The sequence below is a fragment of the Sphaeramia orbicularis genome, chromosome 19, assembly GCF_902148855.1.
Source record: "Sphaeramia orbicularis chromosome 19, fSphaOr1.1, whole genome shotgun sequence".
NCBI lineage: Eukaryota > Metazoa > Chordata > Actinopteri > Kurtiformes > Apogonidae > Sphaeramia > Sphaeramia orbicularis.
Genome location: NC_043975.1, coordinates 28293726 through 28310460, shown reverse-complemented (window position 1 = coordinate 28310460; position 16735 = coordinate 28293726). Strand labels below are relative to the sequence as shown.

The 16735-nt window shown below is 37.2% G+C and overlaps 1 protein-coding gene across 1 annotated transcript; it reads right to left on the bottom strand.

Moving 5' to 3' along the window:
* Positions 1-103: 103 nt before the first annotated feature.
* Positions 104-15693, bottom strand: LOC115439542 (dnaJ homolog subfamily C member 7-like). The gene is made up of 14 exons (XM_030163394.1): positions 15587-15693; positions 12383-12471; positions 12057-12181; positions 11807-11920; positions 11647-11721; positions 11306-11424; positions 10340-10493; positions 10076-10240; positions 8646-8737; positions 8491-8564; positions 5547-5693; positions 1907-2062; positions 1526-1600; positions 104-1430 (listed from the first exon to the last, which is right to left on the bottom strand). The coding sequence occupies exons 1-14, from the start codon at positions 15655-15657 to the stop codon at positions 1393-1395; spliced, it is 1494 nt and encodes a 497-aa protein (XP_030019254.1). The 5' UTR covers positions 15658-15693; the 3' UTR covers positions 104-1392.
* Between the last annotated feature and the right edge of the window lie 1042 nt (positions 15694-16735).

Here is a 16735-nt window from a genome sequence, read left to right as displayed (position 1 = left end):
ATCTTCACTAATAAAATACATTTCTCTGAGTAAACAGTTATTGATAACAGAGCATGAAGTTTTACAAGATTATAACAAAGTAAAAATGAGAGAGAGAACAATATTACAGTAAAAGACGAGCCTTTATTTTTGCAATAAGAAAAGCATATCTTAATACTGTGCCATGTTTTTAAAAAATGATACATAGATCAGTGGAAACAATTAACAATAGAATCTTCCTACGTTATCAGACGCCCTTTAAACAGGTGACACCAGTAGGGGAAGGGCTGGTCTGACAAAACGTGCATGACAAGTATAGTTGGGTGACAGCTAGGTGTGACTGATGACTTGAAACACTGCATTTGATATTTGGGTGGGAGAAAAAAAAACGGCACAAAAAAACATGCTTTACAGGTTGTTTTCAGTTGTCAAATGGTGGGTAGCTCACTCTACGGCCTTTAAAGTGGGTTTCAATGTGAGGAGGTTAAGGGAAGTGTTTACTGATCTGCTCATTTTTGTAAGGCACCGCTTTAATTTGTTGGAACAGCAGGACAAATGAGTCGAAGCAATGATGTTGCATCGCTTCAACAGGCGATAGATCTGTAAATGTGTCCCATTTTGGCCTGTTTCGGAGAAAAAGACATGAGATGACAGTGTGGAAAACACAAATCAGTTTGTTTAAATTAGGAAGATATGAGCACAGGCAATGAGCTGCATACAGGTTAGAATATACAGTACAAGAAATATAAATAGACCGAGGGAAGACTGAAGAGGAATTTATGGACACGTGACGCTTTACATTCGAGTCAAATATACAATGCAGCACAGAGAAGAGAAGAAACAAAAACCCTGCAGATCGAATTCTACATTTGGCAAGCGTGCCAATAAAACCTGGACAAACCCTTGCAAGAGACTAGTATTGTCCTGAACAGGCTGTCCTGAGGTCAGTTTTGACATTTAACATCCACAATACACAGACTCTTGCTCTATAGAGACGAGATGTCCCAAGAGAACCTTATACTAATTGACCATAATGCTTCGATTTTCAATGCATTCCTTACTACTGATCATTTTCATGAAAGTAGAGGCAGTTTTACATGATAAGTCTATTCAATGTAAATTTGATTTGGCAATAAGGTCATGCTCTTATCACCTGACCCAAACCCGAAACCCAATCTTTATCTACAATATTAATTTACAACTAAAGCCTCAAACAGTCCTTCCCAATATGTTTTCTTTAGCATCAATGCAAGAAGTAAATTTAGGTGTGAATGCAATAATCAAAATCCTGCTTGAAAAAATTGAAAGGAGATTCTGCAAGACACTCCAGAGTCTGAGCATCATGAGGTGACTGTGTGTCCAATTTGATTTTGTCCACTGCAGGGCTGCATTTTCCCCACATATTCCTCTGCTTTAGCCAAACTGGAAAAAGAAATTTCCGGGTCCAGAGTCTTCAAAGAGAAAAAGGAGAAAAATCAAGTCAGAAATAATGCAATATAATACCTTCTGTGAAAGATGATGGATGTTTAAAATGGAGAAAACATACCTGAGCTGGAGTCAAAGGTAAATCCTCCACCATGGCCACCGAAAAACGCCCTGAAGATGTTGTTTGCATCAAAATCTAAAAGGAAAGCCAAAACATAAAGAGCAGAGAATTAAGACTTTCATCACGGTGCAAGGAAAGCTGCAGTATGTAATTTTTACGTTATAGCACCACCTAGTGGTTAAAGTGCTTCAATACTACAGGAGCTTAATTAAGCACACTTGCAACACATTTATATATAATCCCACTAAACCCATTTAATTACACTGAGTTTTTGTCATGTGATCTTCGACACATACGTGACTAAATGAACATCTCAGTTCCATCAGGAGCATTATTTTAACTACAAACCAAAACAAAGAGATTCAACCAAAAATCTTTTACCTCCACCATCAAAGCAGCCATCATTATCCAGATCGTGCCCACTGTCATAGCGGATCTTCTTCTTTGGGTCAGAGAGGACAGTGAACGCCTCGCCCACTTCCTTGAATTTCTTTTCCTCCTCCTTCTGAACTTCTGGAGTCGCTGCACTGTGACGGTCTGAAAAGCAATGATACAAAAGATAAATGCCCATCAAATGTCAGTAGTAGTCAGTGATTATCTACCATGGTTTGGCAACTTGCAAGTCCCTTGTAGTGATTTTATTTCAAAGTTTTTCTCAGAATCATCCAAGCAGCACACAGTTCAGCATGTGCAGGAGGTGGGAATGAATGGACCTAATAATTATAGCTGTAATAATTGACTTATTAACCCTTTATGACCCATCATAGAACAAGTCTGCCAGAGCACATCTTTACATTTTAACATGCTTTAGTGCCATTTTATGGAGCATTTCAATTTGCTATACATCTATACAAACCTTACATCCCAAATTCTAAAAATGTAAAAAAAAAAAAAAAAAAAAAAAGCCAATAAACCAATCTCAATAAATTGGCTTATCGGTTTGTAATAAACCACAAAAAAAGGAATCTTTTTTTTTTTTTAACACATATTTCTCTAAAAACAGAAATGTCATAGCTGTGTCCCTTTAAATTGAACATGTAAAAAACATGCACAAAATCCTTTCAAACCACATAAACTTATTTTGAGTGCCTTCATACCTTAATTTTTAAGATTAAGATTTCTTATAATCAAAGATGAACAATAAAAATAAAATGCCCCTGGTGCACATGTAGCAGGAGCATGTACATCAAAATGAACTATTTACAATAGTGCCATCAAAAGTGTGCCAGATACTGTAATGTATGCTCATAAGAGCATGTTAATCTGTAAAAATTCCAAATGCAAGCAAAGACGTGTTAACCACAGAAAAACTACAAGTCTACAAAAAAATGATGTCACTTCCTGTTGTTGTGGGTGGACACGTAATGGAAAACCATAGGATAGCTCATGTTTTGAATGTTATTACGTAAATTCCAACATAGGAAATGCTGGTAACACCATATCAGATCTATAAACCACTGGTCTGGCTTATACTGCTTTCATTGTTTGCACTTTATGATGGATATCCGCAAATTCATCAGTGGAAGCAAACAGCACTCTGGGACATATTTGAATGTGTAACATGGTAGTGTAATTCCTCCGATTTTAAATGCAACTGAAATAATCGGTCTATCTTACGTGGTTGCAATTCTACCGGCATCTAAAACCAGATATGTAACCAGGAGTGTGAATGCTCTGTGTCAGTCAGATCGGGTTCATCGATTGTAGATGATCAAATTAAACAACAATTACTTTAGACGTAATATCTTTGGGTTGGGGGACATTTGAGGATGCTGTGTTGGCCTGTGGGAAAATTTTTTTTCACTATTTCCTGTCATTTTATCGACCAAACAAGTAATCAGGCAAACATCTGGCAGATCATCACTAGTTGCAGCCCCTACTAATAAACAATTGCTAATGTCTTCTTTGGCTGGTGAAGGCTATACAGATTTTCAAGAAAAACATGCATACAGTGCATTATAGAAATATTAGGGGTGCAGAAAAAAAAAAATCAATTCTTCGATGCATCGCGATGCGGACGTGCTCGATTATGGATTGATGCAGAAATGTCAAAAATTGATGTTCTGAATGTAATGTTATTTTAATAATATTGGTGATGGACCTAAAAAGACGGAACTAAAGTGCGACCGCCGCGCCACCCTGTTGTGACACCAACAAAATGGCAAAGAAAACAATCCATGCAGTACCTACAACTCGGTTAAAAACGAGTTTAAGGAAACATTTTGGTTTCTAGAAGTCAAGGGGAAAGTGGAACTGGACAAAAGCCACACTATTTGCAGTGTGTCTCGAGCGCCAATGAAGTATTCTGGGAACACGACGAACATGATTAAACATGTTCAACGCTTCCGCCCGGAGTGACAACAAAAGCAGGATGAAAATCCAGTCGTTACTGCCAATCAGAAAACAATCGAGCAAACCATGACAAAGCTGCCTACCAACTCAGTCAAGGCGAAGCGAATCACAAAGTCCATCGAGACTTTTATTGTGTCCATAGTCAGTAATTGAGAATTAGGGATTCTGCATTATGTTGCACACTTTGGAGCATGATTTCATTGGCCTATTTGTAGTTTATTCATGGTTTATTATTACCACATACACGAAAGGACTGTTTTTGTGTGAAAGCTGTTTTTGACACAGTAAAATGTTTTTGTGTTTTTCCCTCTACCTCTCAGAGATTCTGTGCCCAATCAGGAGTTTGGCTGAAATCAGAACACTTTTCTTGAACTGAATAAAGGCAGCTTGATGTTTTTTTGTTATGACTTGTTTATTACAGGGTTCCTACAGGTTTCTACAAGTTAAATTTAAGACTTAGGACCTTTTAAAGACTATGTAGAATAGAATTAAATGCCCATTTTCACAGCCTATTTCACAGCCATACTGGCAAAAATTCGTGACTCCTAGAATTTAGGAAAATGTATTTATTTACTCCACTGCTTTGATTCCCATTATTTTGAGTTGGAATGATTTCTTTCAGAAGGTGCAGCGAGCTTCAAACACAAACCACTCGTGTCAACCAGGATGAGAATGATCTTTTCTCCAACCAGGCATTATTAAATTTGAACTTCCCGATGCTTACTTTTTGCTTGTGAGCCGTCCCTTAACGTTCCCAAAGTCAGCTTTCTCAGCTGCACGTGTTGGGCTGAATGTTCTGTGATCATTTCTCAGTAGGGGGGCTGCAAAGGGAGCGATAATTGGTTCCTAATTTCAATATAAATTGTCGGGGTAAAACGGGTGGAACTGAGTTAACTAATGCTATTTTCTCTGCAGCTTGGACATTTCCCAAATACATTTAAACACAACACAGCCAACAAGTTTATGGCAACATAACTTAAGACCTACAATACCAAATTTCTTAAATTTTATAGACTTTTGTAGGTATTAATTGCAGATTTGTATATTCAAGACTTTTAAAACTTTTTAAGACCCCGTGGGGACCCTGTTATTATTATGTGCCGAAGTCCACAAGCATTTTGTATGAGAGCTACTGCTACAGAATTCAAAATTTTGTAAAGCTGTTATGTATTTTATTTTTGGTACATGTGGCAAAAGGCATTTATTAGTAAATAAGAGCCGCCTTTTAGGTTATGATTTAGAATATGCTGTCAGTGTCAATTTACTGTAATGATGCTGCTACAGGCTTCCTGTTCATCTCCCTGTTGGTTCTTCAACATCCAATATGTTGCCAGGTACACGTATAACCTTCCAGTTGACACATTATTGTTGTCTCAATAAAAGATAATGGAAGCACATTCATCAGCTTGTTTTCATTATGGATCTTTAGAAATGCACTTAGTCTTAAAAGTAGCAAGTACTTGTCATACAGTGAGAAAAATATTAAATAATTGCGGGGTGCATCCATAATCGTTTATATTCGGTCATAACCCTCTGAATTGGAATCACACAGTCAGGAATCTAGTGATGCACACCTCTAAGAAATATCCAGTGATTTTTGGGCAGATTTAGCCACTTTACACTGGGAATTGTGGGCAACGTGTGTATAAAGACCAAGAAAGTGCCGTACCTGGGTGGTGCATAAGGGCCCTTTTGCGATAGGCTTTCTTGATTTCGTCCTCGGTTGCGTTCTTGCCGACACCCAGCACCTTGTAGTAATCTTTCCTCTTGCTCTTCTTCAGTTCCAACTGTGCGTTCTTCAGCAGATGTTTGTGGTCTACAGCAAAGAACAAAAACATGCTGAGTTGGTGAAACCTTGACCAGCCAGAATGTTACCCTTTTTTTTTTTTAAACTTAATTTTTATTAAATTTTCTCTTTTTTTTCAGTACAGTACAATTACACATTCAATTACACAGTTCAATTAATTTCTTTTCCCCCTACACAGCTGCAAATATATTCTCATACACCTCCACAGACACATATAATGAAATTTAAGAAAGCAGTAATAATTATAGCAAACAATGATTACTTCAAAAAACAAAAACAAAAAAAAAAAAAAATAAATAAATACAAATAAAAAAGGCTGTAGATATAGATCTTCGACAGAGGTAGATTGACAGCACTTTGATAACATGGAGTGTTCTTGCAACACCAGTAAATATTATTGCAGTAGTAAAGGTAACATAGGTTCCCATCTTTTAGTAAATATGGTTTTCTGAAGCCGGAGCAGGTGTGTGATCTGCTCCATCTGGTAAATATCCCAAACTTTTTGAATCCATGTATTATATGAGGGAGGTTCTGGTTTCATCCAGCTGATGGTTATAGACTTTAAGGCAGCGGTGAATAATATATTCAAAAGGTATTTATCTGCTTTTCTATCCAGACCTTCAGGTATTACTCCCAAAACTGCCACTGTAAAGCTTTGTGGGATGTTCATTTTAAAAACCTCCTTCACGGCATTGAACACCTCCCTCCAAAACACACATAACTTAGGACAAACCCAAAATATATGAGTGTGATTAGCTCTATGGGCTCCGCAGTTCCTCCAGCATGAGCTGGGATGTTGGGGATCCATTTTAGACATTATTTCTGGTGTTCTGAAATATCTAATGATTATTTTCCATTTGAATTCCCTCCATGTATTAGAATTTGTAACCAGATGTGCCTCCGTACATACATCGCGCCAGTCATCCTCAGATATGTCCACGTTCGCCTCTGCCTCCCATCTCCCTCTTATCTGCGAGGAGTTATTTTGATTCATAAATAAGAAAATATTATACAATTTAGAAATTACTTTCTTTTCTCCATCACCAGTTTGTAACTCTATCAGATACTTTTCTAGGGGTGAAGGTTTTGCGAATTTATCCCATTCCTTGTGAGTCATCAGAAAAGTTCTAAGTTGCAAATACCTAAAAAAATTTGAACTGGGGAGATCAAAGTCATCTTTCAACTGCTCAAATGTCTTAAATATCCCACCATCAAACAGCTGATGCAGGTAAATCAATCTCTTTTCTGACCATTTTTTAAAGCTGTTGTCTAGATTATTGGGTGTAAAAGATTTCATGTAGCCAATATTTATCAAAGGTGAAATTAGTTTTGGGAGCTTAAATGCACACTTTATTTTATTCCATATTTTAAAAGTGACCCTGGTCCAGTCGGACATCTCTCCAGTGGGTGCATCTAGAAAGGGCATGCTTTGTAAGGGATCTTGACATTGTTGTTTTTCAATATTAACCCATCGTGTGTTTGTGTTGTCCTGAATCCATCCTATCAAGGGTTTCATTTGTGCAGCCCAAAAGTAAAATTTTAAATTTGGTAGGTTGAGGCCTCCACTGGACTTTGATAATTGTAGAGTTTTAAGTCTAATTCTAGGACGCTTATTTTGCCATATGAATTTTGACAACATTTTATCCAAATTGTTGAAAACAAGCTTAGGAATATCTATGGGCAACATCTGAAATAAATAGAGAAGTCGTGGCAGAACGTTCATGCGGATGCTTTCAATACGTCCCAGCAGAGAAAGAGGGAGCACAGACCAACGATCCAGGTCTCCTTTTATGCACTGGATTATTTTGATATAATTAGCATCATAAAGGTTCTGTAGGGATAAGGGAATAAATATACCAAGATATTTAATACCATCACTGGGCCATTTAAAACCAGTCTGAAGTTTTACGTTTTGGGGTATCTTGCCATTGATGTCCATAGCCTCTGTTTTATCAATATTTACCTTATATCCTGAGTAGTATCCAAATTCATTAATTAAAGTCTTAAGATGTGGTATTGTAGATGCCAATTCTGTTAGATATAGCAATACATCATCTGCATATAGTGACAATTTATGTTCCTCAGTATTTATCATAATTCCTTTTATGTTAATATTATCTCTGATGAGTTGGGCAAATGGTTCAATGCTGATGGCAAAAAGCAATGGTGACAGAGAACAGCCCTGTCTACAGCCGCGTTCCAGTTTAAATCTCTGTGATATATAGCCATTGACTTTAACGGAAGCCTGGGGGTCTGAATAGAGTGTTTGAATCCAGTTTATAAAGTTAGGTCCAAATCCAAAGCGTTTTAAAGTTTGAAATAAAAATTGCCATGACACACGGTCAAATGCTTTCTGAGCATCCAAAGATAAAATCATTGACTCTGATTTCTTATCTTTTTGATATGATATTATATTCAGCAGACGTCGTAAATTATCCCCATAATATCTTCCAGCAATGAATCCAGTTTGGTCAGGATGAATAATTTGAGTTATCATTTGGTTGACTCGTTTAGCCAATATTGCTGTCAATATTCGCACATCTCCATTTAGCAGTGATATTGGTCTATAGGACTGGCATTCGGTCGGATCTTTGCCCTCTTTATGTATTACTATGATGGTTGCATCTGTCCAGGAAGGTGCCACGGTTTTAGAGTAAAGTGCGTAGTGATATGCTTTTAACAATAGGGGGGAAAGTATATCACTAAAAGTTTTATAAAATTCATTAATGTAGCCATCTGGCCCTGGGGAGAATGTTACCCATTTTGATGATGATTAAAATTGTGGAAAACACAAACAGCATGTTACCTGATGTTTTTTCAGTCTGGTAAACTTTTTCATAGTCTCGCACGGCCTCTTCATACTGCTCTGTGTCCATGTAGCTAAGGGCGACACAGAGTCAATCACAAACCTGCATACACTGAGTTAATACAGATGTGCACATACTGAATGAACATCCTTACCACTGAGCTCTTCTCAAGTAAGCCTTGATGTAAGTGTCATCTAGTTTGATTGCACTGGTGCAGTCTTCAATAGCTTGATTAAGTTTCTTCAGCTGTTCATGAGGAATTAAAAGACAGTGATTATATTAGAGACAAAGGACTGGAAGAGCATGCACACTCTGCCAGCTTTCGATTTATGAAGTAAAATAAATTAATAATGGGAATGAAATGCAAGTCACTGCTACTATGTAATTCACCAAAAGAACCCCATTTGTCAATTAAACTGTATTTTTAGGACTTTCTACTTGTACAAGGTGGCTTTATTATATAGTACATAATACCCAATCAGTGCCATCGTCACTGTAAACCAAAAAACTTGATGTGGTTGGTTTTTTATATTTCATATGCTGATGTTTTACCGCTTCATTTGACAGCATACAGTGGAGAGGATATATGGAACAAGTACAAAAATAAGACAAAACCATGCCACATAGATCACCCGTACCCTGTTAAACCAGCTACATACCAGGTCTCACTTAAGTTACATTACACTACAAAATACACAGACACTAATTACTTTAAAATGAATGTCAGTGTTTGGTTGCACGGCAGAGATGTAAGGTCGATCATAACTAATTTAATCAGGTACATACAGGTTAATTGTCCTGTTGATGACCCTGACCATGGTGCTGATGAAGATCTGGAGTAAGTCCCTGAGTGCCTTCACTGGCAGCTCACTGCTCCTCATGTGTACTATGTGTTAATGCTAATGTTTGGTACTGTGTATGTATTAGGATGGGTAAAATGCAGAGACTGAATTTCCCTATAGGGATAATGAAGCAAGCTAACCTTTACATTTTTTAATCCAAGCAAAAGACAATGACACTATCTGAGGACTATCAGTGAAAAACATTATTTTTAAAGTATTGTTGATTATTGTGTGGTCTCTATTCTGAAACCCTCTTGAATACTTAGTGAAAATTAAAAGTCTAGCAGGCTGTAAAAAGCTAATGTAAATCACCAAACATCAACAAAAAGCTACATCTACTAGAACAATGCCTTGCGGTTCAGTGACAACTACAAAAACATAAGCAACAGTTGGTTAAAAAAATGTCCAAATTGCCAATCAAGCAACTATACAATTCATTCCTCCTTATCCCCCAAGTCATCCCACCTTTTAAACAGGACGTTACACCTACTAAGAGTATGATATAAGATTTAGGTTTTAACTTATGCCTACGTTGGACCCATTTCAGCTGGTGCAACCCTCACAATGTCAACATCATGTAAATTCCACCCAAAGTTATTAATTATTTTCAATCTCACTTAAAACTCAAATACAGCTGGTTCAACCCTTGAAGGTAATCAGGGATAGGGAGGCTCATAGTTGGCATGATTATGGGGTCATGACATGTCCCATCAAGTATAGTTGTAACCATTCTGATTTGTACCTTTGCTCCTGCCGTGGCTCTGTTGCAGTAGAGTTTAGCGTTGGTCTTTATGTTGTTGGGGTCTATCGCCAATGCTTCAGTGTACAGCTGGTAGGCAGCTTCATAGTTGTTGATCTTAAATGCCTGGTTGCCCTCCTCTTTCTTTGCTTTCAAGGCTTTGGCATTCTGTTTCAGGTATGCAAAGATAAGGCATGTAAGACATGTGCACGTAACTGTTTTTAACACTGAAGTATAAGACTGTTATTACATGATGATTTATCGTACCCTGCAGGCTAGCCGGGCCTTTTCGTGGTCAGGTGCCATTCGCAGAGCCTGAACAAAAAACTGTACTGCTTTGTCAATGCAGTCCTCATAGTAAAGACACAGGCCACGAACGTAGAGTGCATCTGCATTTGTGGAATCCATTCGCAGGATGTCACTGCAAAAGACAAACACAAACAGCCTGTTTTCGTATTGTCAATCACAAATCACTCAATCACAAAGACAACTGAGGAAAAAAATGACATCTGTGTAAGAAAACAATAATCGAACATGTCCCTTATACCAGATACTCCATCATAAAACAGGGTTCTTACAGGCTTCTCCAAGTCAAATTTAAGACTTTTTAAGACCTTTTAGGACTACTTAAAACAGAATTTAATGTCCATTTCATGGTCATAATGGCAAAAATTTGTGACTCCTAGAATCCTACTATATAATGCACGTTCTGTGTCCGTCCAATCGATGTTGCAGCACAGGAGGGCATTTGTATGGATTTCCCTCAGCCTTCACAGGCCCGATCGCTGCCAAACTCACCAAATGAATAGAAATATTACCTGACTATCTAGTAGGCACTATTTTATGTCCGTATTCAAATGTTGTGAGGTATGCTGGGAGATTTTAGCCTCTCATGCTATCGTGCAATGGCACCACGGGTACAATGCCGCTAGTTTAGGACAATGTATATATTTACTCCAGCACCTTCATTCCCACCATTCCGACTCATTTCTCACTGGGGGCTTCAAAGTTAGCAATACTTGGTTCCTAATTTCAATATAAATTGTCAGGTTGGAACAGGTGGAACTGAGTTGACTAACAATACTTTCTTTGCAGCTTGGACATTTAACAGACACATTTAAACACAATACAGCCAACAAATTTATGGTAACATAACTTTAGACCTACCATATCCACAACACACCTACACTTTTATGACTTTTTAAGCCCTGTAAAAGCTTTAACTGCTCCTACCTTGCTACAGACTGGGCTTCAGGATATCGTCCCAGCAGAGCCAGACATTCAGCTTTGAGGATTTTGAAGCGGTGGCAGGCAGTGGCCAAGGCCAAGGCCCGGTCCATGCAGTATACAACCTGGATCAGGATGAGACTTCATGAGCTACAACGCTTCTGCTTAGTGTATATATTCCCAATGGTTTTACTACATTAACACACAGCATTGTTGATCTTGGGTCAGTCAAAAAGCAATTCATTTAACAACAATACTGACAGAGCAATGTCAAGAACTCATCAGATGACATGGTATGGTCAGGTAATGCCATTTGTAACTGTAGAGGGAAAAATGATAATGAGTACCTTTCTGAAATCCCGCTTTTCAAAACCAAAATCTGCCATTCGCTCAAACTCCAGCAGTGTTGTTGCATTCTTATTCTGAAACACGACAGAAAAAAAACATGAGTATTTCACATAAAACTCATAGATTTACACTTCAACTGGTCATCATTTGAAAATCTACCTCTTGCTGTGCTTCTCTATTGCTGGGTTCCAGCTCCAGAACCTTCTGAAAGCAGCGACTAGCCGCCATGGCATTTCCCAGAGACAGGTGGCACTTGCCTTCACGTAAATGACCCTTGGGGACAGACACGGCAAGCCATCTTGTTAAGACGGTATAAAAATTCCATACAGTTTTTCTTCACCAACCGTGGTTTCAAAAACAAGCATGAAATGCAAAGCTGAGAGTTCAATTGACGTCAATCAAAACTGACCTTCATGAAACAATCATCCAGGCGCACGGCCTGCTGGGAATCTTCTAGAGCCTCTCGAAAGCGGCAGAGCATCATGAGGGTGGCAGCCCTGTTGCCATAGTAACTGGCATTTTTGGGGCACGCATCTTGAGATAAGAGAAAAACTTGACTTAAAGGACGATTGAGCCACAGATACCTGATGACAAATGTTTTGCTGTAATACATTAAACCTAAAATGACTGGGATGACTAACCCCACAGAGAGTACAAATAAGCATGAGATGACGTTGGCAAATTACACCCTCTTGTGAAATAACTTCCATTAAGAGTAATCAAAAATGATCTTACCAATGGCCTTTGTGTAAAAGTTGAAAGCCTCAGAGTAATCTTTGTTGCTGTAGAATGCATTTCCTTGCTCTTTGAAGCATTCAGCTTGCCTGGAGAGAGGAGAAAAAGAAACTCACATAAGTATGGAGCAGGTACTTTACACAAATAAATAAGGATCCACTGATTGAACGTGCAACAAACACTAAGAAAGTACTGACTACTGACTGACAAAACATTTCCATCTGGTTAGAATGCTGCAGTGAATATTTGTTTGCATTAGGGTAGGAACTGGAGGCAGGGCAGAGTACTGGCGTCTTGCACTGACTGTGGCGAGTTTCACCTGGAACTGGGACAGCACAGCAGAGTACACACAGTCCTGACGCCCCAGTACTAAACATAGCAATGGAATTCACCTGCTACAGTCCCGTCAGAGGTGCTACATGTTTAAGAGGAAATTAAAGCCCAATCACATGAGCCACTTTTTGCAGCAATGGGTATTTTTATTACTTATTTTAACATCACTAATTAAGGTTGAATGTCGATCATTCATTATATTCTAACTACAAGGATGAAGAGATCGGCATCAGAAGATTAAATCTAAAGGTGATTAGAAGACTGTATCGCTCATTATCCAGTCTGAAGCCATTTGTTTAATTCCTGAATACAAAATGGTGCATATTCTGAAATACAAAGAATATTTTGTACTTCTACAACAAATAAGGCATTCAAAGCTTTCACGTTATTGAATAAGGCATGATATTGCTCCTGAGGTGAAGATGAAATGAGATCATTAAAGGTGCGCCAGTGGAAATAGTTATGACAATAACCCTAACTAGTCTCACCAGAGAGTTCATAACTAGTTTCACCAGTCTAACCAGTCTCTGAGAGTTCGTAAATTTCACCGGTCTCTTTGCATCTCACTGTTGGTCTTTTACTGGCTGTAGAAGATGTACAGAAGAAAATATGACTGAATCCAGTACAGCCCCAAAGGATCCAAACTGTTCATAGGTAAGTTCAAAGTTTGATCAAATCAACTTCTACATTGTCTTATGAGACAACCGGTTATTAAACTTCATAAATTTAATGTATTGCTGCAGTGTCTTCACGTATTCTAACAACCATATCATAAATCTTTTAGAGACTTCCTCTTGGGAGGAAGTCAGTCCAAAATAAAAACAATAAATGTACCTGTTCCATAATCCCCATTTCCATATCTGCTAATGAACAGGTTCCTCATTTTTATGAATGACAGTGTGCGCTGCTTTACAATTGGAGTAAATAAACTTGCCCTTCGGAGTTATTTCATCATTATAATGTCATCAGAGCCCCAGAGGAACCTAGTTTAACATAAATATCACTCCGTACCACCTACCCTTGCTCCCCACCCCATTACCTGGCTGGATTTTCTAGCAAAAAATTTAACGTCAAACTTCTATTAAGTTCATGGGAGGCTGCAAAATCCTGAAATTCTACTCAAAATACTTTTTGATGATTTTCTGAAGTTTGGCCTCGGAACTACTTTTCATTACTAGTGTGTGAATTACAAACTTCACCACATCACTGGCCACTGGATTGCAATGGAATTTGTACCGAACATCTGAGTAACCCTATGAATAATTTGCAACATGTATTCATATAAATACTGGTTACTAAAATCAATTTCATTTTGATAAATAAATTGTCATAAAAAAAAACTGTACTAGTTCTTGTTTTCTTGCAAAACAGATATGTAAGTTAGATGCCCTGTCTTATTCTCAGGAAATCCTGATTAATTCTAATATGGAGGTATTTCAGGTATTTCATGTTCAGTTAATGATATATCTTAGTGAAAAGGTATGCTTTCTCTACTGATATACAGTTGTGGAAAAAATTATTAGACCACCCTTGTTATCTTCAGTTTCTTGTTCATTTTAATGCCTGGTACCACTAAAGGTACATTTGTTTGGACAAATATAATGATAACAACAAAAATAGCTCATAAGACTTTAATTAAAGAGCTGATATCTGATATCTATCCATGGCTTTCTTGATAGTGACCAAAATTACTTCAGTTCTCACATTGATAGCTATGGCATTGTATTGCCAAAAAACAGTGCTTTTAGGCATTCCACGTTTTTTTTTTTTTTTTTTTTTTTTTCTGTCTGTTTTAGTCAAATGATACACACAGGAGTTAGTACTTGATTGCATAACCATTGTTTTTGATGATTTCTGATGGTCTAATAATTTTTTTCCCATGACTGTAATAGCCCTTGGATTTACTCTGAACATTTATAAATATCTATATGATCAGTAAATTAAATATGGCAAAATACCTGATTTTCACTGAATAATACAGGACGAAGAGTATAGTATTATCATAATTATTGATAAGTCACATAGTAAAGGTTAAACGCAGGGAAAATAATTTGGAATACTTCTATATGGATCTTAAATGGTTTAAAACAGATTATTTACGTTTATTAATTTGATGTCAGCAACAGCAACTAAATATATGCAGCAAACCCTTAAGATAGCCTTAACATTTTTTGAGATATTTAGCTCAAACAGGCTTGAAATTTGTGGTGAAACTCGGCTCTGAAGGCAAAAGTTAAACCATTAGGCTAATAAATACAACTACACTGTGTTTGCAGAACTGTGGGACTTTGCAGAGTCTCATGGACCTAAGAGTTGTGTTTTTAAGTATGGAAGGGTTAAAATCTGGATGGGTTGGTTTATAACCCCTTAAGCCAAGGAAGTTTCTCGAAAGACGAAACCAATGGTACTGTCGAACTTTATGTATCACTTTCTTACCGTGTTCAGATTAATAAAAACAAATTAGCTGACTAGTAACCTTGACGTCACAGTTAAAAACACTTAAATATGTGTAGCTACTATACATAACGACGCCAATAATTTACTGGTTTTGGTCAAAGTGATGAGCGAGAATGTACAACTTCTATCGTTTTGTGAACTTTAGAAAACACTCTATGTCACCAATTTGGCGTATAAGTAAATCTGTCGCAATTATGCTAACACTAGCCAGACGCCAAATCGGTAAAACACAAGAAAGCACAGATGTTATCGGAGGCTTCGTACTGCCCCGTGCCCCTCCGGCGACAAGCTAGCCCGGCTACTCCGTCTCCGGGCTCGAAACGCCGTTATTTCAGGGTCACATCCGCTGAATTATCGATTACTTTCATAATAAACACGTAATGAAATATAATATGCGGATAGATATTTGTTTACCGTTCCAGGTCAGCTGGATTACAGATCTGGGGATCCGTCTCCACCGGTACGTCGATGTCAACAGCTGCCATTTTTTCTGGGAAAGGACGAACATGGGCTGACGTCACTTCCGGTAACAGTGTGGGGCTTTTTCTTCTTCGTCGTTTTTCAGGTCATGACAGACTGAGACTGTCCTACTTATAACAAAGACAAAAGATACCGAGATTCTTGGTATAGTTAATGTGGACGGTATATTTTGTATATATTATCCTACTGTATTGTACATTCCTATTATGTCTATGGTTCTACTGTCAATGTAATTGAACTGAATATAACTATTTTCACAATAATAATAATAATCATAATAATCATAATAATCATAATAAATTTTATTTATAGGCGCCTTTCTTGGCACTCAAGGGCACCAAACAGTAAAACAGGAAAGTATAAAACAAGCAATAAAACAGAGTAAAAAATAATAGTAATTTTTATCGCCCCCTTTTTTTTTTTTTTTTTTTAACCCCTTCAGACCATTCATTGTGCTTTCTGTGTAAAACAATAAAAAATATTGTGATGAGGAAGATGATGATGATTATTATTTTTATTTTAATTAATTAATTAATTAATTAATTTTTAGACTTTTATATTTTTGGCCTGTTACTTTTGAGTGTGTTTAGTTGGTTTATTCCTTTAGGGGTGGGAGGTGGGAGGACTGTAAAAAGGAGAATTGCAAAAAGTAAGACCCAGTATCACTATGTATATACTGTATCTTGAGGATTTTCTTTTGTGAAATAAAAAGATAAAAAAAACAAAAAACAAAAACAAAAAAATAAAAATGTACATTTAAATAACCTAAACCCTGCTGTACATCTTAAAATAAATATTTAATTACTATTTAATAATGACTGTAAAGTATAGTTTGCGTTTTGTATGACAAGAAACACATTGTGAGTCACAAAGGCACTTCCGTTGTAGAGGACATTTGAAAAAAACATCTTACAAAGGTTGAGAAAAATTCTGATTTTCACCCAAATATCAAATGGAAAAAATGTTGCTCAGTAGGAAAAAAAAATTAGGTCTGAATGCTAAAGACTGATATACTAGTATCATTTTGAAAATATCCATCATCATAATCACATGAGCAATCATTATAACCAATTATCCCTAGAA